The sequence below is a fragment of the Schistocerca nitens genome, chromosome 6, assembly GCF_023898315.1.
Source record: "Schistocerca nitens isolate TAMUIC-IGC-003100 chromosome 6, iqSchNite1.1, whole genome shotgun sequence".
NCBI lineage: Eukaryota > Metazoa > Arthropoda > Insecta > Orthoptera > Acrididae > Schistocerca > Schistocerca nitens.
The window spans coordinates 601,069,362-601,093,847 of NC_064619.1; the positions used below are offsets into that span (position 1 = coordinate 601,069,362).

A 24,486-nucleotide genomic window follows, 5' to 3' on the forward strand; every position below is an offset into this window, starting at 1 on the left:
TAAGCTGACATTGCATTCTATGATAAGGCTCCCTAGCAGTCGAGACACTAGAGCTGTATTGTGTTTCGTTTCCAGACTATGGTGGACTGTGGCCGTGAGATGGCGGACATTCTGGAGGAGCCTGCGTCACGAGGAGAGGTGATGGAGATGCGAGAGATAGGCGCGCGCTACGCCACGGACATCATCGCATCCGTTGCCTTCGGCATCGAGGTAAACTGCCAGCGGAACCCGGAGGCCGCCTTCAGGCAGTGGGGGCGCAAGATCTTCCAGCCGAGTCTCCTGGCCACCATTAACGCAGTCGTCAACGCTATAAATCCCAGGCTAATTTCGTTTTTAAAGTAAGTACGCGACGGGCAGAAGTCTCTTATGTCACATATTCGCGTATTACAGAACTATCAGTCTAACAAATTACGAATTATTTCCTCAAGAACGGAAAGAGCAGCCTGACCGGGAAGATAGAGTTGCGTGCCGGAGAAATTTAGAAAATCGCAAGGCAATACTGACCTTACGGCTTATTTTGTAAGGAAACCTTTGAGCTCGAGGCCATAAAAGGCCAATGATGTTTACGGTATTCGACCACCCCAAATATTGCCTACCATGCAACCATAATATTGGTTGCTAATGGCAACAGGGGGCGAGACAGGAGTTATCCAACGGTTGAACTGCTTCGACGACGAGTAACTCGCAAAAGTGCTACGGTGCCAGTGGTGTTGATACAAAGCAGAACAATGGCAACAATAAACAATGTAAACATTGCATTATATCTATAACAGTTGCCGAAGTTGACATTTCGTCAGAAAGGAACCCAGGGGTTTCGCAGATTGAGAAAGAAATGGCACATGAAATATTAGCGTTTCTGCAAGATGAGTCAGTGGAATGTGTGGTGCTGTATACGCTCGACTGTGCGGAGGGGTATATTGACGATGACATGTGCTTCACAAGTGACAGCGATATTGAAACAGGTGTAGTCATGGGTCATCATCGATAACGGACAGGGAGCCACAAACCCCCTCTCCAGTGAAACATAGTAAAGAAGAATACTTGCCCAAGGAGCGGGTACTTAACATAATTACGTACCTGGAAGATCATCCGCAGCGTTATAATCAAAAAAATTATGAACGAATTTCGAATAAGTCGTCAGCAATATGACCGTGTAATATATAAGAATAGCTACGGATATTCAGTGGAGGACAAGGCATACTTGTTACAAAAACTGGTGTTTCAGCGTTTCAAGGATTCTTTAAACAATTTACAGAATCCGCATGATAGTTATTCACATCAAATAGCGCCCCACATAGATTACAGTGATTTCAAGGGAACCAGTGGATAATTGCATTACTTCAGCAAGAGCTACAGGTTTGGAAGACGTAAGATAACGAAATTCCAAAGAAAGTGCCAACTAGACGATGAACAGCAAACTACTGAATCGGCCCTAAAATTTATAGAGAAAATAAAAAAAACGTATCCCTCCGTTCAGCAAGGAATTTGTTTCCAACTCCGACCAGTTAGGGTTTCAATGGGAAATCAGAGGTAGCAAGAGAATTGGATCAATGTCAACTAACACCAGTGCTTTAACGCATTCTTATACAATTATGCCGACTGTTATTTGGATGGTAAATCCTGTGAAGAGTTACTTATTGTGCTGCGAGAAGTTGGAGGTGTTCTGTTCCCTACGATTATTTTATGCGTGATTTTCCAAGGGTAGTAGGAGATATTTACGTCACAGCGGGCGTAAGAGAAGTACCAATATGGTATGAGCATTACTTTCGCCCAAAAGCAGGTCAAAATAACTTGTTTTGCTTCATTCCTGGTCTGCGTATTAAAATCATACTCCTTCAGTGAAAACTATCCCTCCCCGAAAAGTGTGTGATATTGCAGTTCATACCACCTGGAACGATTGGACAAAATCAAGCCTCTCGATATTTGTTTTTTCTGTACCTATAAAACATATTATCGCACTCTCTGCAGCTACGTCTTAAGGGAAGCCAATTTCACGGTAAGCTCCACGACAGACTGCTCCGCAGTCTGCTGCATGCCACCACATTCCATCAATTCTCACTACACCAACACGATTCTATATGCATTCCTTAAGAGTTGATTCCTAGCTGAACGTCCTGCACGATGTGTAACTCCCAAGATGTTCGCCTTCGATCTTCAAGGTGCGAACCTTTGTGACCACTGAGAAGAGCCATTTTTCATTTGGTGTTCAAGTGCAAGTTAACGGTCCGTTCTGAATATTTCTTGAATGTTGACGATGTCCATTTTGTGAAGTGTAATACATACAGTATACCTCATGGAAGATTGGTCTCTGCATCTCCCGGACACTCATTTTCTGTCGCCCTCCGGGTACACACGGCGAGTCATTAGCAGCTAATATTTTTCTTGTCACGATTGTTGACATAACGCTTTCAAATGTGTCTTACTAAAGATCGTACTTGCGATCTCGCCCTCAAGGGAAGGGGTTCCTTGTTAGATGATACACAGAATGAAAGCAAACATACAATTAAAAAATTTGTAGAATTTCAAAACAGTTCGATAAAGTTCAGTTGATTACAATTATTTTAAATTCTGAAAGTTGCAGGTACAAAATGCAGAGAAGCTTATGTACAATTTCTACTCAAACTAGACTGCAGATGTAGGAGTCATAGCACATGAAACTCTACTAAACGTCCGAAACAGGCCTTGGAAGGCCTCACGGTGCCGACCTTGCAGGTACAAAATGCAGAGAAGCTTATGTACAATTTCTACTCAAACTAGACTGCAGATGTAGGAGTCATAGCACATGAAACTCTACTAAACGTCCGAAACAGGCCTTGGAAGGCCTCACGGTGCCGACCTTGCAGGTACAAAATGCAGAGAAGCTTATGTACAATTTCTACTCAAACTAGACTGCAGATGTAGGAGTCATAGCACATGAAACTCTACTAAACGTCCGAAACAGGCCTTGGAAGGCCTCACGGTGCCGACCTTGCAGGTACAAAATGCAGAGAAGCTTATGTACAATTTCTACTCAAACTAGACTGCAGATGTAGGAGTCATAGCACATGAAACTCTACTAAACGTCCGAAACAGGCCTTGGAAGGCCTCACGGTGCCGACCTTGCAGGTACAAAATGCAGAGAAGCTTATGTACAATTTCTACTCAAACTAGACTGCAGATGTAGGAGTCATAGCACATGAAACTCTACTAAACGTCCGAAACAGGCCTTGGAAGGCCTCACGGTGCCGACCTTGCAGGTACAAAATGCAGAGAAGCTTATGTACAATTTCTACTCAAACTAGACTGCAGATGTAGGAGTCATAGCACATGAAACTCTACTAAACGTCCGAAACAGGCCTTGGAAGGCCTCACGGTGCCGACCTTGCAGGTACAAAATGCAGAGAAGCTTATGTACAATTTCTACTCAAACTAGACTGCAGATGTAGGAGTCATAGCACATGAAACTCTACTAAACGTCCGAAACAGGCCTTGGAAGGCCTCACGGTGCCGACCTTGCAGGTACAAAATGCAGAGAAGCTTATGTACAATTTCTACTCAAACTAGACTGCAGATGTAGGAGTCATAGCACATGAAACTCTACTAAACGTCCGAAACAGGCCTTGGAAGGCCTCACGGTGCCGACCTTGCAGGTACAAAATGCAGAGAAGCTTATGTACAATTTCTACTCAAACTAGACTGCAGATGTAGGAGTCATAGCACATGAAACTCTACTAAACGTCCGAAACAGGCCTTGGAAGGCCTCACGGTGCCGACCTTGCAGGTACAAAATGCAGAGAAGCTTATGTACAATTTCTACTCAAACTAGACTGCAGATGTAGGAGTCATAGCACATGAAACTCTACTAAACGTCCGAAACAGGCCTTGGAAGGCCTCACGGTGCCGACCTTGCAGGTACAAAATGCAGAGAAGCTTATGTACAATTTCTACTCAAACTAGACTGCAGATGTAGGAGTCATAGGACATGAAACTCTACTAAACGTCCGAAACAGGCCTTGGAAGGCCTCACGGTGCCGACCGGCCGCCATGTCATCCTCAGATCACAGGCGTCACTGGATGCGGATATATAGGGGCATGTTGTCAGCACACCGCTCTCCTGGCCGTATGTCAGCTTACGAGGCTCCTCAGGTTGCCTCACAAGGCCTGAGTGCACCCCGCTTACCAACAGCGCTCGACAGACCGGATGGCCACCTATCCAAGTGCTAGCCCAGCCCGACAGCGATTAACTTCGGTGATCGGACGGGAACCGGTGTTAACACTGCGGCAAGGCCGTTAGCTCATAGAGCATGAAAGGGGAGCAATAACTGAGAAATGAGCGTGACAGCGTTGTTTCCTATCCTTAGTGTTATGCAGTGTGAACACTGATCAAGCAGTAAAAGAAACCAAGAAAGGGAATTAAAGTTCAGGAGAACAAATTAGAACTTTGTTGTTTGCCGATGATACTGTAGTTCTTTCAGAGATGGTAAAGGATTTGGAAAATGAGTGGAATGGAATGGCCAGAGTCTTGAAAAGAGGTTGTAACATGAATATCAACGAAAGTAAAATAAGGCAATAGAATGTATGCGAATCAAATCAAGCGAAGCTGAGGGAATAAGTTTAGGAAATGAGACACTAAAAGTAGTAAATGGATAGCAAAATAACTGGTTATAGCCAGAGTAGAGAGAATACAAAATTCAGACTTGCATCAGCAAGGAAAGAACTTCTACAAAACAGAAATTTGTTGACTCTGAATATAACTTTAAGTGTTAGGGAGTCTAATTTCAAAGTTTTTGTGGGGAGGGAAACCTTGTACAGAAGTGAAACACGGACAAAAAACAATTCAGATGACAGGAGACCAGAAACTTCTGAAACGTTGCGCTACAGGAGAATGCTGAACATTAGATGGGTGTATATGAAACTACTGAAGAGGTATTGTAAGTGTTTGGAGAGAAAAGAAATTTAAGGTACAACTTCACGAAAAGAGTCGTAAATTTGGTAATGATGGGAACCGTGGTGTTTAACAATTGTAGAGGGAGACCAACCTTTCACTATAGCAAGCACATAGTGCGACATAAACGGAAGTTATTGGGAGTATTTCTACATCTGAAAGATGACATCTATTCAAATTTTGCACCCTTCGCATAAGAGTGGTGCTAGTAGCTCCACTATGAGCATGCAAATCAGGTTCGCTTTAAATACACGCTGTAAAAGTCGTGAGCGTTAGTTACGTTCGAGACAGGACGTGGTGTTAGTCAAGAATGCCTTTAAGGCGACAAAGAGGCCATTATGGACACTTCGCTGAGTTTTAACGAGGGCTACGAGAAACTGGATGCTGCTTCTGCGCTGTTACAGAAAGACTTGGCGGGATTGTAGCCACTGTACATGATTGGCGGCAGCAGTGGTCAAGAGGCTGTACGATGGGAAGAAGACCGGGCTTCAGACAACCACGTGGCACTACCGGGAGGGAAGACCATCGTGTTCAGCGTGTGGCTCTGGCGCGTAGTACTGCGCCTGCAGCAGCAATCTGAGCAGCAGTTAGCGCAAAAGTTACACAGCGAACTGTTATAAATCGAACCTGGCGCCCTGGAGCTTGCATTCCACCGACACCAAACCACTACCACTTGCGACTTCAGTGAAGTCAAGCGAGAGCTCATTGGAGGGCAGCGTTTCTGATGAAAACTGTTTCTGCCTCTTTGCCAGTGATGGCTGGGTGTTAGATAGAAGGGGGCCATTTCAGGGTCTGCAACCAACCTGTCTGCGTTCTGGGCGCACTGGGTCTACACCTGGAGTTATGGTCTCGGCTGCGATTTCGTATGCGTGGCTATCCCACGCAGTCTGACCCCCCCATGTGTGTGACAGTCTGGTGTATCGACCTGCTGTGCTGTCATTCATGAACAGCATTCCAGGGGGTGTTTTCCAACAGAATAACGCTGCGCCACATACCGCTGTTGTAACCCAACACGCTCTGAAGGATGTCGACACTTTGCCTTGGCCTGCTAGAGCAATAATCGTCCCTATACTGGCCGACCAAGTGCAACAGGCATGGAATTCCATTTCACAAACTGACATCCGACACTCATACAACACAATACAAGCACGTTTGCATAACTGCTTTCGACATTCTGGCGGTTACACCGGCTATTAACGACTTACCTCGCGCTTACATGAATCTGTGATCTTGCAACATTAAACAATTAAATGTATTACCTAGACAAATGTATTCCAGGAATTTCATTACGTTATTTACACTACTGACTATTAAAATTACTACACCAAGAAGAAATGCAGATGATAAACGGGTATTCATTGGACAAATATATTATACTAGAACTGACATGTGATTACATTTTCACGCAATTTGGGTGCATATATCCTGAGAAATCAGTACCCAGAACAACCACCTCTGGCCGTAATACCGGCCTTGATACGCCTGGGCATTGAGTCAAACAGAGCTTGGATGGCGTGTACAGGTACAGCTGCCCATGCAGCTTCAACACGATACCACAGTTCATTAAGAGTAGTGACTGGCGTATTGTGACGAGCCATTTGCTCAGCCACCATTGAGCAGACGTTTTCAGTTGGTGAGAGATCTGGAGAATGTGCTGGCCAGGGCAGCAGTCCAACATTTTCTTTACCCAGAAAGGCCCGTACAGGACCTGCAACATGCAGTCGTGCATTATCCTGCTGAAATATAAGGTTTCGCAGGGATCGAATGAAGGGTAGAGCCACGGGTCGTAACACGTCTGAAATGTAACGTTCACTGTTCAAAGGGCCGTCAATGCGAACAAGAGGTGACCGAGACGTGTAACCAATGGCACCCCATACCATCACGCCGGGTGATACGCCAGTATGGCAATGACGAATACATGCTTCCAATGTGAGTAAACCGCGATGTCGCCAAACACGGATGCGACCATCATGATGCTGTAAACCGTGTAACGTTTTGCCATTCGTGCACCCAGGTTCGTCGCTGAGTACACCATTGCAGGCGCTCATGTCTGCAGATGCAGCGTCAAGGGTAACCGCAGCCAAGGTCTCCGAGCTGATAGTCCATGCTGCTGCAAACGTCGTCGAACTATTCGTGCAGATGGTTGTTGTCTTGCAAACGTCCCCATCTGTTGACTCAGGGATCGAGACGTGGCTGCACGATCCGTTACAGCCATGCGGATAAGATGCCTGTCATCTCGAATGCTAGCGATACGAGGCCGTTGGGATCCAGCACGGCGTTCCGTATTACTCTCCTGAACCCACCGATTCCATATTCTGCTAACAGTCATTGGATCTTGACCAACGCGAGCAGCAATGTCGCGATACGATAAACCGCAATCGCGATAGGCTACAATCCAACCTTTATCAAAGTCGGAAACGTGATGGTACGCATTTCTCCTCCTTACACGAGGCATCACAACAACGTTTCACCAGGCAACGCCGGTTAAATGCTGTTTGTGTATGAGAAATCGGTTGGAAACTTTCCTCATGTCAGCACGTTGTAGGTGTCGCCACCGGCGTCAACCTTGTGTGAAAGCTGTGAAAAGCTAATCATTTGCATATCACAGCATCTTCTTCCTGTCGGTTACATTTCGCGTCTGTAGCACGTCATCTTCGTGGTGTAGCAATTTTAATGGCCAGTAGTGTATGTTTTGGTGTTGTCCAATTTTTCCCTTCAGTGAAAATTGCAGTAATTCGGAGGTGAAGAGGCTTGCAGAGGACAGACTAGAGTGGTGGGTTGCATTAAACCAGTTTTTACACTAAAGATCTCAGTAACAACAACAACAATAAAAACAACCTTTCGTCATTGATATGAATCATCTCAGAAAATACTATCCTTTTACACTCCTTAACACCGGTGCCCTTATTCCAAACCATTAGATTTGCATCGGATTTGCCTGAATGATGTTTGGATTCCCATTTCTTGTGCTTTCTGTGTTTGCATATGAGAAACTAGGTTATCGTAGGATCGACCAAATAATATTACAATATTTATCTTGCAAGAGCACGCAGTGTAGTTGCTATTTGAACACTGACGAGGACATTCTGCTTGCTGCTCTACAGACACTACGGCAGCCCACTTTGTACAACGAGTCTCAAAATGAGTTGCTGTTGCCACTATTCACTTCACAAAAATGGTTCAAATGGCTCTGAGCACTATGGGACTTAACATCTGAGGTCATAAGTTCCCTAGAACTTTGAACTACTTAAACCTAACTAACATCACACACATTCATGCCCGAGGCAAAATTCGAACCTGCGACCGTAGCAGTCGCGCGGTTCCGGACTGAAGCGCCGAGAACCGCTTGGGCACAGCGGCCGGCTTCGCTTAACACATCTGCTGCGGGTAAAGATCACATTACGTTCCCTCTCTGTATTATCCAGCTTCTATACCAGGGTACGTAGTCATGATTTGGCAAATTCATTTCATTTCAACTTTGTTGCCTGGGGTTCTTCCAGTTGCCGTAGTCGTCATTTAACCTGAGTAAGGGAAGTCGTGAGCGCCATATGTCTGTGAATCGTGTACTCTTCGTTCAGTGTGTTACGGTATTTTAACTGTTTGTGTACTGCATTTGCTAAATGGAAATAGAAAACTGCAATACATTCAGGCTGGTCGGTCTACCTTTGTGCAGGCTACGCAACAACGCAACAGAGATATCGCATTATTTCCGCAAGATGGTGAGGGACACGGTGGCGTACAGGGAGGAGAACAACGTAACGAGGAACGACTTCATGCAGTTGCTGATCCAGCTCAAGAACAACGGGTGTGTGGACAGTGACAAGCCGGGGGTGCAGAAGGGGGACGATGAAGACGACACATGGAGTGAGTAGCCACGTCTGTTCCTGTTAATGTTTTTGTCAGTGACAAATTGAATTTAACCGAATTCAGTACCACGTTATTGACGCATGAAGCGCACTGTATTAAAAAAGATTTTGATAGCGTAATGTTAACTCTTACTTGTGCCTTCCGAAACAACTCTAATACTCCTGGGGACCGATGTACAATATCTGATCAAACGTGTCTGGACACCAGTTAGTGGACATTAATATGGGACGTTGTGACCTTCCCACCATATTTGTTTCTGTATGAAATTTAGGCCAACTTTACCTGCCAATCTATAAAAGTCTGCGTATTGCCAAAACTATGTACCCGCAAACTGTTATCCGACTTAAACTCGTGTACTAATCTTTGCCTAAACAGAACCTGGTCTGAATGCAACTTGCCTTTATATTAAATGCGCAATTGAAGTAAAACAATTATCTGGCCCTAATAAAAATTTCCACTTACCTTGCGTCTTGACAACATTATTGCAGATTCATCGAAAGCACAAAGTCCGTAGCTCGTGGACTAGGGGCTAGCGTTACTGCCTCTGGATCACAGGGTCCCGGGTTCGATTCCCGGGCGGATTGGGGATTTTATTTGCCCGGGGACTGGTGTTTGTGTTGTCCTCATCATTCCATCATCATTCGTGAATGTGGCTAGACTGAACTGTGTACGGAATGGGAATTTGTACGAGCGCTGATGCCGCGCAGTTGAGCGCCCCACAAACCAACCATCATCACCGAAAGCACAACAGCAAACAGCAACCAGGCAGCGGATAAGTTAGATTTCTGTTTCTAAATAAAATTTCCAAACTATATTCAAACTATTGTATACACTTAGTGAAATGTGGTAATCCGTAATGATAAAAAGTGGGGTGGGGAGAGTAACTATTCCTATGAAATGATATTCCAAAACAAGGATTTTAGAATGAAGTATGCATACAAAAAGACAGAGTAAAACTTCGCGTGAACTTCACACACAACATCAGTCTGAACAATACTACGCTTAACAATGATTTAAAAAGGGTACAATGTTAACAGAGAATTTCTATAAAAACCAAGCAGCTTAATCAGATAATATGTTAATGCATGACTCAGGGAAATGGGGTGGTGAGCAAGTGAACAAAGGTAACTTGCTGCCAATAATAATTTCTACAAATTAGGTCCGCAGTGCTGCAGTCTTACCTCAATCTTCTTCTCTTCAATAAAAGTTACATTGTTCAAAACTTATATTCTTTTCACCTTTGAATGTACGTAGGTTGGAAGTTAAATAGTGGCAACACTGCTGTGGAGATACTAGGCAACGTAATCTACTATTGTCGCTGATAGCACACGTTGTTGACATACCTACCTTACCTCCGAGCAAATAGACTCGCCCGTCCCACGTCACCGGCGTGCGCACAGTCGAGGGAAACACAGTCACTTGTGAGTGAGCGGTCTAACGTAACGGTATTACTAAGTTTTCGAAACAGGAACAACGGAGTTGGATCAAGATTGAATATGCCAGATGTCGTACAGCACGACAGTGTCATCAAGGTCTTCAAGAGGCATTGCCGTACAGAACAGTGGCACTTTGGGAAGAAACCTTCAACGAAGGTCGGCAGACTGTGGCACACATGTATCGGGCAGGTCGTCGTAGCGCCCCTGAAGAAGAAGTGCATGCTGTTGCCGCGTTAGCGGACAGTGATCGACGCTATACGATTCGTAAGCTCGCACACGAAAACGGACTGTGCTTCGCATCCTGAAGGAACGCCTGGGCATGCGAAAAATTTCATCACGATGGGTTCCGCATGACTTGACGGAAATGTAGAAATGGACGCGTTACGACGCTGCTCAGACGCACTTGGAGCGCTATGAGCGCGAAGGAGAGGTTTTCTTACGCTGTGTCGTAACACAGGATGAGACATGGGCGACACCGTTCCAGCGTCCCAACGAATGGCGTCATTACGGATCGCCACGAAAGTCAAAGTGCCTCAGAGCCTCGGTTTGGTGAAAGTCATGGTGATTCTCGTGTACGACTGTGATGGTGTTATCTTAACGCATTACGTTCCTCCACGGCAGACCGTTAATGCACAGTATTACTGCTCGTTTTTGGAGCATCACCTGCGACCAGCTTTCCGAAAGAAGCGGCGACACTTTCTGCGCAACCGACCCATCATTTTGCACGACAGTGCGCGGGCGCATCTTCGTGGCATTCGCTTCAGAACTGTTCCAGAGATTCAACAAGCAGTAGCCTGCTCCATTCGCACCATCAACAGACCAGGCTCTGCTAACGGTACACTACGCCTTCCACATGGCTGGCAACGGGTTCTATACAACGCTGGTGACTGCTCTGAAGGACATTAACAGGTGCAAACATATAACTCTTTTGTATCGGTTGTGAATAAATACTTGCCATTATTTAAGTTCCAGCCCTCATATACTGGCTGATTAAAAAGTCAGTATAAATTTGAAAACTGAATAAATCACGGAATAATGTAGATAGAGAGGTACAAATTGGCACACATGCTTCGAATGACATGGGGTTTTATTAGAATCAAAAAAAATACAAAAGTTCAAAAAATTTCCGACGGATGGAGCTTCATCTGATCAGAATAGCAATAATTAGCATAACAAAGTAAGACAAAGCAAAGATGATGTTCTTTACAGGAAATGTTCAATATGTCCACCATCATTCCTCAACAATAGCTTTAGTCGAGGAATAATGTTGTGAACTGCACTGTAGACCACGTCCGGAGTTATGGTGAGACATTGGCGTCGGATGTTGTTGTCTTTCAGTATCCCTAGAGATGTCGGTCGATCACGATACAACTGCGACTTCAGGTAACCCCAAAGCCAATAATCGCACGGACTGAGGTCTGGGGACCTGGGAGGCGGCTGAGCTCACGATCATCACCAAATGACGCTCGCAAGAGATCTTTCACGCGTCTAGCAATATGAGGTGGAGCGCCATCCTGCATAAATATCGTAAGGTCCAGCAGGTGTTTATCAGCCAGGCTGGGGATGATGAGATTCTGTAACATATCGGAGTACCTCTCACCCGTCACGGTAGCAGTTACAAAACCAGAATCACGCATTTCCTCGAAGAAAAAAGGCCCGATAACGGTAAATGTGGTAAATCCAACCCATACCGTGACTTTCTCGTCGTGCAACGGAGTTTCCACGACAGTTCTGGGATTTTCGGTAGCCCAAATTCTGCAGTTGTGGGCGTTGATAGATCCTCGGAGCGTGAAATGAGCTTCGTCGGTCCACAACACGTTACTCAACCAATCGTCATCTTCCGCCATCTTTTGAAACGCCCACACCGCAAGTGCCCTCCGCTTCACTAAATCGCCAGGTAACAGTTTATGATGCCGATGATTTTGTACGGATAACATCGGAGGGTACGCCTCAGTGCCAACCAAATAGTAGTGTGTGGAATGCCGGTGCGACGTGCGACTGCACGAGCGCTGACTTCCCCGTGCATAGACGAACCCGCTACAGTCTCCATTTCTTCCTGAACTGTCTCAGCAGCATTACGCCTTGTGCTCGGTCGGCCACTACGTGGTCTATCGTCTAAACAACCCGTGGCTTCGAACTTCGAAATCATTCTCGCCACAGCTGCATTTGTCAACGGACCTTTACCCGTTCGAATCCCCTTCCCATGGCGATAGGATCGTAACGCTGAACTAGCACATTCCCCATTCTGATAATACAGCTTCACTAAAAGCGCCTTTTCAAGTAACGTCAAGATGCTGCGACTGCTGGCGCATCTGATTCTCTCTCTCATTACATCTCCTTTTATACACGATTGTCATGCGCGGACTCTGAAGTCATTGCTTAAGGCTGGATGAGTGAGTCTGTACTCATGCAAGTACAGTACCATCATGACTCGAACACAGATCCCAGAAATGAGACAGACAAGCCCACTGGCCCCGAGCGGGTCATCAAAGTCCAATGGAGAAAACATGGAGCTCAGCTCAGAAGTCGAACCTGCCTCAATGCCAGATTCGGTGGAGATACAGTAACGCGAATGCGAGCCCAAGAACTGCAATGGACAAGCAACTGGTGATGTGATAGGTGATGCCCGGAGCTCGACTGGAGATGATTAGCTGATTATCCAACCTGCTGGACACAAAGGTCTAGACAGCATGTGGTAGCTGGTGTGCCAGATTCTAGCCTCTGATGGCTGGGGTGGATGCGAGTTGCATCAGAAGGCAGGATGCTGTTATGACGCAGCATGGGCATTAGAAATGGTCATGGTGACTGGTGTGCATGACATGGCCTGCTGATGGCTTTGCTGAGGGTGGCCTGGGTATCTGTGGTGGATGCTGTCTGGGCAGCTGCGCCAGATGGCTGGGTGAGATGGCGCGTAGTTGCACATTGCTTTACGATGACAGCTGCTGCTTACATCATTCGTGGCTCCAGTTGCAGGCCCTGCCTGGCCGGTGTCAGAGGAAGCATTGTCCATTGACAGGTCTTTCACTGGATCAAAGAAATGAATGGCAGCTGGAGCGGTCAGGATGAAGGCCAGCTTGACTCGATCAATTCAGACTATGGTTGGTTCACCATTGAACTCGACTTGAGTATTCTCTTGCCACATGGATGACACTGTGAGGATCCAAGTAGAGTGGCTGTTGTTGTACTGCATCAGTGTACAACATGATGTATGCAGACCACTGTAGATTGGTGTGTACAATCACTTTGTCAGCGCTGTACCAAGATGGTGTGTGTGTGGTTAGAGGCTGGCCATGTGGGTGTGTAGTCATTCTGTCAGTGGTGCGACCAAGTTGTCAAGAGGCAGTGGTACTTCCTCCCGAAATCACCAGCTATGGCAAGAGGTTGTCTGTAGAAGAGATTGGTAGGGGAAGCCCTGATCTCTTCCTTTTGTGTCACTCACAGTCTGAGAAGTACTACTGGAAGTGCTTCAGTCTAGGTGTTATCGTGGTACGTTACGAAGAATTTCAGCGTCTTGTGGAGGTGCTTGACAATGCTGTTAGGCAGCAGGTGGCAGCTAGTAGTTCTGTGCAACTTCAAACTGTGGTGTCACATATCGACACCACCCCACAGGCTTCCAGTTGGCAACGGAATAGCAAGTTTCCTTCTGATGCCAATAGAGGTTGAGCACGTTCTGGCAGATCCAGTGGTGTGCCTGCTCAGCCACGCCTGCAGTGGCTCTGGACTATGAGTGCCCTCTGCTGCCACAATGTGGGACGGCTGGTGCCAGTCACTCAGCTACTTGCGCTTAGAGCCTCGCCACTATGACACCATCATTCATGTTTAGAACAGCGAGCCTCATTCTGGCTGCTATTGTATGAGCCTGGACTCTAATTCTTGCTGCATTATTTGTCATAAGCCTTCGTTCACTTCGAGAAATACAAGTAAATATTCTGTTTACTGTGATTAACTTTTTCATTAATTACACCTCCTCCCGTACAGGTTTCCTATGACAACAGTTGCTGCACCACTCTGTAGCCAGCCTGTCCTTACCATCGTTTACAAAGTCATACGCAACACATCCCACACATATGGGCGACTTGTGTCAACAGTGTGCAGTGTGCAGTCAAACATTACCAGGTCCAGGCAGCATTCAAAAGGCCAATCATCATGAACGCCGAAGGGCGTGATTATGGGCGTTTTATGTATGTCTTCAGCCACCCCAGGAATCCGCGTGAGTGCCTTCATTCAATAGATTTTGCTGAACGTAACTGAGCCTGCCAAGGGGTGGCAAAAATCCTGCATGTGCAGTACTGGACATTGGTTTGGTACCGTTCATGCATTTAAGGCATGATAGTCCTCACATAGGTACCACAAATCGTCTTTCTTGGGGACTTTGTGCAAGGCAGAGGACCAGGAGCTGGTTGGTGGTCGAATGATGACCTTTCGCAGAATGCCCTCAAACTCGGCCTTTGCTGCAGTTAGTCCATAGTGTGCGAGTTGATGTGGAGGCCTTGAGGTGGGTGAACCAGGTGTGGTTATGATGTGGTGGACCATCAAATGGTTGATGTTCCTTGGTGCACCAGGTGGGCGAGTAAGCTCTTACAATTTCCTTTTTATTTAGGATACCAGTTTCCACTCATCTTCAGACCCTGCACCATGAATGACAAAAATCATCCAGTACATGTATTAACAGCGAACCAATATTTGTGCCTGGTTTCCACTGAAGACTTCACAAGCAATATCACACATTGCCTAAATAAAAAGCTATAAAACAGCTGTTGCAATATTACTTTTACAATTCATCGACCAGCTGGAATGCCACACTCAATAATTGCAAGATAGACTTGCGTTTATTTGTCCAGAATGCCTGCATATGGTCCAGGGCACTTTACAGTTTTTGCTGTAAAGAAAGTGGCCTGCTGCCACTGTCACACTATTTTCAGACTTATTGAGTCCATCAGCTGGGTGTTTGTATCAGGTAGAAGCTTGTAATTCCTGAGGTAATCTGCACACAGGACTGGCTTTTGAGGTCAGCAACAATGAATGTCCATGCAAATGTGTGGTATAGTTCAAGGTCCAAAGTCTGGAGATGTGTATCATATGTTTTTGTGGTGAAACTATTTGCAGCTATAAGAGACAGTGTGTCAGCAGTACCCCAGCACAGCTTGTAGGAATAATGACAGATCAGAACCTGTGTCAACAATGTACTTGACACTGCCAGCCCGTTCTGCCATGAAGAGGCACATTCGTATAGCAGTGTAGCCAGGTTGGTCTGGGCTCAGTTGCAGCTGATGTCTGGGTGCACATAGGGCAGATGTCACTTTGTGCCATTGTTGCCAAAGTGGATATGGTACCAGCAAAACCAGTTTGGTAGCTGCTCTAATGTTGGCAGAGCACTTCTAGAACGCTTGTGCAGCATTGCCAGTTGCATGAGTTGGGTCGCCGGTGGCTGTATCTGCTGCTGCCATAGTGCCTGGTGCTCTCTGTCCATGAGTGTTCCAACTTATCGACTTGCAAGTTTAATGCCAGATTCTGGGCTAAGTGATGCAGGTTGCTGGCCAAGGTGGGAGGTGCAGAAGGCATGTGTCACCGTGGAGTGAATATTGCTGTGGCCAGTTTGTCATTGGGCACGATCGCCAGCACATATGCGCCTGATCGGCTGAGTGTGCAATGGTGTCTGGATGCGTTTGTGTCTGTGCTGCAATGACTACCTGCACATGAGAAGGGTGTCTGCGCACAAAAATAACGTGCAACAGAGAGTCCAGAACCATATTGGACTCTGTGAGGCTCTGCAGATGGTGCAGGAACTGACATGGCCTCCTGTCACTTCATTCCTCTTGGCACAGCAACTGAAGCATGCATTGTTGCTCTGATGATGAGATCCTCCAGATAATTCCTTCTTCAGCCTTTTGCGTTTGGACTGGGTTAGCGGGCAGTTTGGTCAGTCTGCCTCATAACATGTCCAAATTTTGCTGGATCGCAGGTGATGTTACTGCTCAGGAAAACCTCCTCATGGGCCAAAAAGGTGGCAGCGTAACAAACACTCAACCTGTACTTGTCGCGACTCCAGCAATACTAGGAAGTATCAGTATAGTGGCACCTTGTATGCAGCAGTTTCATTGAACTGGCTCCAGGTGGACAGAGTTCGTGCATACAGGATGTGTCAGGAACTCGCTCTCCAGCCACTGATTCCTCACTAGCAGACCTTCTATTGTCTTTTGGAGTTCCTCCAAGGTCGACACCTTCTTTACAATAAAGTTCTCATGCAAGGGGGAAAATAAATACCAAAAATAATATAACACACAAAAGATAACACTAGGAAGTTCGCGTTGAAGAAAACAAAAAAGATAAATATTCGTACAAAAGAAAAAAACTCGATGGTTTGTCCACCATCCAGGCACTATTCGTCTAAGAGGTCGTAAGTGTTAATCCACTCACGATTTCGGAACACTCACACCAATGAATGTTCGTCACTGCATGTTAAACTTGACCCACAAGTTCCACGGCTACCAGATCAGACTGCGCAACATGTGTCTGTACGGTACCGCTGCCATGGTTGAACTGCTTTGTTTTCTTCGCTCCCGTGGACGCCACACCTTTGCCAGAATTATGCGTAACGGTAAATCTACGCGCCGGCGTATGCTGGGTGGGCTGGCTGTAACTGTACTTCTGCCGCCCATGCATTTCTGTGGTATGGCTGCCACAGAAGTAATAAATACGTATTTTTGGTTTGAAATAGATAATGCGAGTACTTAAAATGTAGATAGCAACCTTGACTGTTTATCACCGAAACTTTTCGGCAATGTGGGCAGATAATTATAGTTTGGGCTCATTCTACAATTGAAAGTAAAAGAGAAGTCTAACGCTTTTACTTTTACAATCAAATGTAGGAAGAAAATATTAATGAAGATAGTTTGCTTGCCGATTATAATCTTGTTTAACCAGAAGAAATAAAAATGAAAAAAAAGTAAAGTTAGAACAATTCGTCTTATCATATTCAGAAAAGGTTTATTAATAAAATAACCACTAACGATTCACATAAATATATTATTTGGTACGGAAACCTCAGAATTTTTCTCGTTTTTATAGCAAAATCAAATTCATTCAAATATGCGTAATAGTTTTACAGAAAGAATAATGAAATGCGTAATTTTCAGGCAAAGTGGATTTAGTTTTTTTTTTTTTTTAATCTGGTTAGGTAGAGATAACTAAGGTCAGAGAGGTTCGCTGCTGTGGAAGTCCAATAACAAGAGCGCAATAGTTTAAAATATTGTTATCAGCAGAATCAGTATTATTGCTGGTGCAGGTGATTCACATAATGTCACGAGATAACGTACGCGGACGAGTAATGTGAGAACTAGCCAGCAATACTTAGTAAATCCTCTCCAGCATTTAGCTCTCTTATTGCATTTCTATAATATACACTATGTGATCAAAAGTATCCGGATATCTGGCTGAAAATGACTTACAAGTTTGCGGCGCCCTCCATCGGTAATGCTGGAATTCAATATGGTGTTGGCCCACCCTTAGCCTTGACGACAGCTTCCACTCTCACGGGCATACGTTCAACCAGGTGCTGCACTGACGAGAGGTATCGATGTCGGTCGGCGAGGCATGGCACGAAGTCAGAGTTCCAAATCATCCCAAAGGCGTTCTACAGGATTCAGGTCAGGACTGTGTGCAGGCCAGTCCATAGCAGGGATGTTATTGTCGTGTAACCACTCCGTAACAGGCTGTGCATTATGAACAGGTGCTCGATCGTGTTGAAAGATGCAATCGCCATCCCCGAATTGCTCTTCGACAGTGGGAAGGAAGAAGGTGCTTAAAACATCAATATATGCCTGTGCTGTAATAATAGTGCCACGCAAAACAACAAAGGGTGCAAGCCCCCTCCATGAAAACCACCATCACAACATAACACCACCGCCTCCTAATTTTATTGTTAGCACTACGCACGCTGGCACATGACGTTCACCGGGCATTCGCCATACCGACACCCCGCCATCGGATCGCCACATTGTGTACTGTGATTCGTCACTCCACACAACGTTTTTCCACTGTTCAATTATCCAATGTTTACGATCCTGACACCAAGCGAGGCGTCGTCTGGCATTTACCGGCGTGATGTGTGGCTTATCAGCAGCCGCTCGACCATGAAATCCAAGTTTTCTCACCTCGCCCCGCAACTGTCATAGTACTTGCAGTGGATCCTGACGCAGTTTGGAATTCCTGTGTGATAGTCTGGATAGATGTCTGCCTAATACACATTACGACCCTCTTCAACTGTCGGCGGCCTCTGTCAATCAACAGACGAGGTCGGCCTATACAGTTTTGTGCTGTACGTGTCCCTTCACGATTCCACTTCACTATCACATGGGAAACTGTGGACCTAGGAGTGTGGAAATCTCTCCTACGGATACTTTTGATCACACAGTGTATAAGTTAAGTATCACAGTGCATTTGCACATTATCACAACCACATTAGCATTTGCCATATGTCACGAAGGTTAGGTCGTGTGTGATGTTGGGCAAATGCACCAAGTTAAAATAAAATAATCAGTAGAGAAGCCAACAACCACCTCCTCCGTACTTCATTGGAAATGAAATGAGCGTTGGGCGTCATTGGCTGGGAGACCCCTTACGGTGCAGGTCCGGCCGCCTTGGTGCAGGTCTACATTAGAAGCAACATTAGGCGACCTGCGCGCCGGATGGGGATGAAATGATGATGAAGACAACACAGCACCCAGCCGGGCATCGAACCCGGGCCCGTAGGACGGCAATCCGTCACACTGACCACTCAGCTATCAGGGCGAACCATATTCCATTGCTGGCACTCCATATAATAGCCTTCCATCGGATTGCCACAGGGCACAGTGTGATTCATCACGCCAGATTGCTCATTCCAGTCATCCATTGTCCAGTGGCGTCGCTCTTTGGACCACCTGTAGCGACTCACTATATATATGTGTGAATTATGAGGAAATGGTCGACCATTGCACTTCACTCCTTTCAGCTCCCTGTGCACAGCCATTCTCCTAGCTGAGCTGTTGGTGGCGCTTTTGCACGCCCAAATTACTGTTTCAATTGATTCCCTGTAATTTAACAACAACAAATAATTATAACCACCTTTCTCAAAGCTTGTCGGTCCCTTTCCGCCAGTACATGAGGTCTGCGTGGTCTTTGTTTAGCTGTGGTGGTTCCTTCGCGTTTCCATATCACTACCACATCACCAACAGTCGACTTTGGGCAGATTTAGAGGGTTGTAATGCCCCTGACAGATATCTTATTCATGTGTCATCCAATGACTAGCCCCATTCGAAGTCTCTGAGCTCTCCTGATCAATCCATTCTACTGTTACTGCATCTCCACTCACAGCACAATACTCCCAGACTCCTTTTATGCTGGTGGATCCGTCTCTCGTGACGTCTAGTGGTCAGTTACGCATTATATAGAGCAGTCTGGATAGTTTCCATCAGATTGTGTAGACAGTGTGTATCAGAAATACGTTTCAAATTTTGTGGGCAGATTCCTCAGAGCAGAAAAAGAAGATAAGTCAATATCAGAACAGTTTAGAACGTTCTGAAGTCAGAAACTCACAGCAAATGTTCAAAATGCACTAAGATCGTATGCTTGCTTTTACACATGTATGCAGTTCCACAATACTTGTGAGCGGTTTAATACCTTTGTAATACAGTTGATGCAACAAACCAAGCAGCATTGTATGAGCAACACGTAGAATGGAACTGTGGGCGGCTGCCTATCAAGTCCATACGTTCTCCAGCATATCTTACAAGAGATACAATTGATGATACCTGCCATGGCAGATGAATAGGTAGCCGAGGATCAGTTTCTTGGCTTTCACGTTTCCCTGGCCTCAGTCCTTTGGGTCATTATCGCTGAGGGCACTAAAACAATTGACTTATGCAGCAGACATTCCGTTCCTTCCTACAGCTTAAGTTGAACCGTTCCCTGTAACCGACCTTTAGAACTGCAACAAACACTGTGGTTGTTCACTGCATCACTATATTTTTAAATAACAGCACTTATATTGATGGATATCCATACTATTCTAACAGCTACAGCCTAAAAATGTTTTTTTTTTAATTCTGGTATTTGATCATCGACTGTAATAGATAATGATCAGTTTCAATCGATCACGACCGTCTTTGAACTGTGTGCTCAAATATACCAGTACAAAAATGTATTAGATAGTTCTGTTAAACTCTTATCAACAATTAATATAATGTTCCAACAACGGTTAGTGAGATATCATACATGAAGTGTTATGTAAGGAATGTGTAGACTTGCTCTCAGAGATCTGAGATCTGAGGAGGGTATCATCGACTCAACTTGTGGTTCATTACACTCTTGAATCAAATACCGAAATAATGAACATTTTGAACAGCTCTCAGTTCCAGGGAGGACACTATAAAAACATGAAACACTGCAGCTAATATCTGAGGAACATATTAAAGTACATGTCGCTAAATACTTTACAATACCGTATACATGTAGTTCGTTTAAATATATAATTTTATCTGCTTTGACTCTAATACTGGTCACTGGGTTTAACTGAAACATACTAAGAATGTCACACTGTAAGGCACAGTACGTGCCACTCAACCATGTCTACCAGCCTCCTGATCAAAGATGTTCCATCCGACGCCACTGACCTCTGACAGACCAGTGTCCATCAAACCATCCCAAGTCATTGAAACAAAATGGACGACAACGATATTATCTGGCATTGGAATTCTGTTTTACTTATACACTGAGGTGACAAAAGTCATGGAATATTGTGTCGAACTTCGTTTTGCCTGGAATAGTACAGTAACTAGACATAACATAATCAACCAGTCTTTGGTAGTCCTCTGCAGAAATATTGAGCCATGTAGCATCTATAGCTGTCCATAATTGAGAAAGTGTGGCAAATGTACGATTTTGTGCACGAACTGAGCTCTCGATTAAGTTCCATAGAAGTTCGATGGAATTCAAGGGTGGGCGTTCTTGGTGGCCGAATCATTTGTCGATTTGTCCAGAACGTTTTCCAAAACTAGTCGCGAGTAACATCGTTGAACAGGTGATAATGGTCTCAAAATACCCGAATATAACCATTTCCAGTTAATGATCGGTTCACTTGGACCAGAGGCCCCAGTCCACTCCATGTAAACACCGCCCACAGCATTATGGAGTCACCATCAGCTTGCACACTGCCATCAACGTGAGTCCATGACTTGGTGGGTCTGCGCTACACTCGAACCCTACCATCAGCTCTTACCAACTGAAATCGGGACTCACCTGACCAGGGCAAGGTTCTCCAGTCGTCTAGGGTCCAACTGAAATAGTCACGAGCCAAGGACAGGTGCTGCAGGCGATGTCATGCTCTTAGCAAAGGCACTCGCGTCGGTCATCAGCCCGTATCGCCAGATTTCAACGCACTATCCTAACGGATTCTTTTGGCACGCGTCCCACATTGATTTCTTGATTTCAGTGGCAATTTCACACAGTGTTGCTTGTCTGTTAGCACTGATAACTCTATGCAAACGCCGCTGCTCTTGGTCCTTAACCGAAGGGCTACGGCCACAGCGTTGTCCTTGCTGAGAGCTAATGCCCGAAATTTTTTGTTCTCGACGCACTCTTGACATCGTGGATCTCGGAATACTGAATTTTCTAACGGTTTCAGAAATGAATTGTCTTACGCATCTTGTTCCATCTACCATTCCGCTGTCAAGGTCTGTTAATTCCCATCGTGCGGCCATTACCATTTCGGAAACTCTCACATGAAGCACCTGAGTACAAATGACAGCCGGCCGGGTGGCCGAGCGGTTCTAGGCGCTACAGTCTGGAACCGCGCGACCGCTATGGTCGCAGGTTCGAATCCTGCCTCGGGCATGGATGTGTGTGGTGTCCTTAGGCTCGTTAGGTTTAAGTAGTTCTAAGTTATAGGGGACTGATGACCACAGAAGTTAAGTCCCATAGTGCTCAGACCCATTTGAACTATTTTGAACAAATGACAGGTCCGCCAATGCACTGCCCTTTTATACCTTGCGTACACGATATTACTACCATCTGTATATGTGCATATCGCTATCTCATGACTTTTGTCACCTCAGTGTATTATCTTGGTCATAGAGAGTTTTATGAAATTAGTGCTTTCTGTGGATATGAGTCACTGTCGTTTGGTACTTATTTATCTCTAAAAATTCGACACTTGTACGGTACCATGTACTAAAAAAAAATACAGTTTTCAGCAGTGATCCGTGTAACGTATTTGTTGATAGTTTCAGAAAATTGTGTATGGAAACAAAATTCTGTCTTAAAATATCATTGCGTAACAGATTTTGGTGGGTACTCCGATCAATCATCGAGGAAATATAAGAGCCAGCTATCTTTTTCAGAGTTGTCAATTGATGACGTCGCTGCCCAGGCGTTTGTCTTCTTCGCAGCGGGCTTCGAGACCTCATCAACCACGATAAGCTTCGCCCTTCACGAGCTGGCTCACCACAGTGACATCCAGAAACGTCTCCAGGAGGAGATCGACTCAGTTCTGAAGCAAAGTGACGGACAAATCACCTACGATGCGATCAACAGCATGCACTACCTCGATAAAGTAGTCTCAGGTATGTACGAACATATAGTTTCGTGCCCTGATATTTTATTCACAATTTAGACTGACATTCAAGTTTGTGAAGAAACCCTACTTTAAATTCGAAGTCAGTGAAAGAATTGTGTTTATTGTTTCCAACTCTAATGGAAAGAAAAAGGTCGTAGTAAATATTATTCATCTCACAGACAAAATTAAAAGAGGAAATAAAGAGGGAAAAATCCAACAAGTACGAATCGAACCTAATCATAAATGTTTGGTTCCTATTGTCTTTGAAGAATAGTGCAACACTGTCTTCAAATTGCGTGTTATTTACCAAAACTTCTTTCCCTTTCAACTTGAAAGAAATAATTTATTGTGCAGCTTTTTAGTTTTTTAATAATTCCTCAGGAATTTGTTTCAATAATGGCGTTCCTACTTTAATTCGCGTTCGTGTATTTAGATATCTTGTTGCAACTTCTCCAGACATGGTTCGTGTCCATATTTTGCCACACAGAGCATGATGTTCACATTTCCTATGGCAGTCATCATCACTTTGTCTAAAACAGTTTCTGTCAACAGAAAGGTGCTCATTCTCTCCAGGAAGAGCCTATCAAATCAGTATACCTGTACATTGTCTAGTTATGTAATACTCGAGCCACAAATGAAGTATCCCAAGAAGCTGACAAATTACTTTTCTACGTTTTCAACATTTTTCTCGATCCTATGACGAAATGACCTTGTTCATCTGACCTATATTTGTCTGCATCTTGATTTACGAAGCCCGTTCCTTTAGACATATTGTAGAATAAATCAGCAGACCTTTAGCTTTGTCACCGGCCGGAGTGGCCGAGCGGTTCTAGACGCTACAGTTTGGAACCGCACGACCGCTACGGTCGCAGTTTCGAATCCTGCCTCGGGCATGAATGTGTGTGATGTCCTTAGGTTAGTTAGGTTTAAATAGTTCTAAGTTCTACGGGACTGATGACTTCAGAAGTTAAGTCCCATAGTGCTCAGAGCCATTTGAACCTTTAGCTTCTTTTTGATGATGGATATGGGTTGTAGGAGCCCACCAGATGCAGCACCCTACTTGAGAGCAGGACAGACAAACGGAGGTGAGGTGATGGAATCCTGTGGAGTGCTAGGGTGCTATGAGATATCATTCAGTTAACAATTTTTTACTGGCAAGAGTTTTATATTCACACTGTCTACAATCCGGCGGCCGTGTTGCATGAAGGCACAGAGTAGCACATCAGCAACCGGCGAGCAATATGCAGTTGCAGGCCCCGGCGTTGTCGGAGGTTCAGTGCTGTGGCTCTGTCGTAGGAGCGCCCTGTGGCCGTCGCCTCAATACAGCCTGGCGTGGCTGTCAGGGATTCAGTGCTCTTGTTGAGTGAACTGCACTTATGGACAGCCCCAGAAATTTGCATACCCCTGTTGTCGGCTGTCGAGGTGACATGTAGGTGGAAGACCCAAAAGTCAGCCTGAGAGGCGGTTCCAGTACACAGCCAATTAGGGGGTGCATGTACTGCACAGAAGTGACGGATGAGGCACAGTGCTCTCAAATTGAACAACTTGCAGACAGGTAGACTGATTCTTCATCCACAGAAGATCGACTCGGCCCTCATCTTCAGTCAGTCACCATTGTGACCGGTAGGAGCGCAGCTCAGACTCGAAGTTCCATACACAGCCGGATG

The 24,486-nt window shown here is 45.3% G+C and overlaps 1 protein-coding gene across 3 annotated transcripts in view; it reads left to right on the plus strand.

Moving 5' to 3' along the window:
* The window catches only part of LOC126262540 (cytochrome P450 6k1-like), a 148,312-nt gene that overhangs the window by 111,523 nt on the left and 12,303 nt on the right, over positions 1 to 24,486 (plus strand). For all 3 annotated transcript variants that reach the window (XM_049959221.1, XM_049959222.1, XM_049959224.1), the window contains exons 4-6: positions 76 to 338; positions 8,598 to 8,788; positions 22,605 to 22,826. In XM_049959221.1, the coding sequence (XP_049815178.1) occupies positions 76 to 338; positions 8,598 to 8,788; positions 22,605 to 22,826 (676 nt within the window). The remainder of the gene's footprint in view (positions 1 to 75; positions 339 to 8,597; positions 8,789 to 22,604; positions 22,827 to 24,486) is intronic.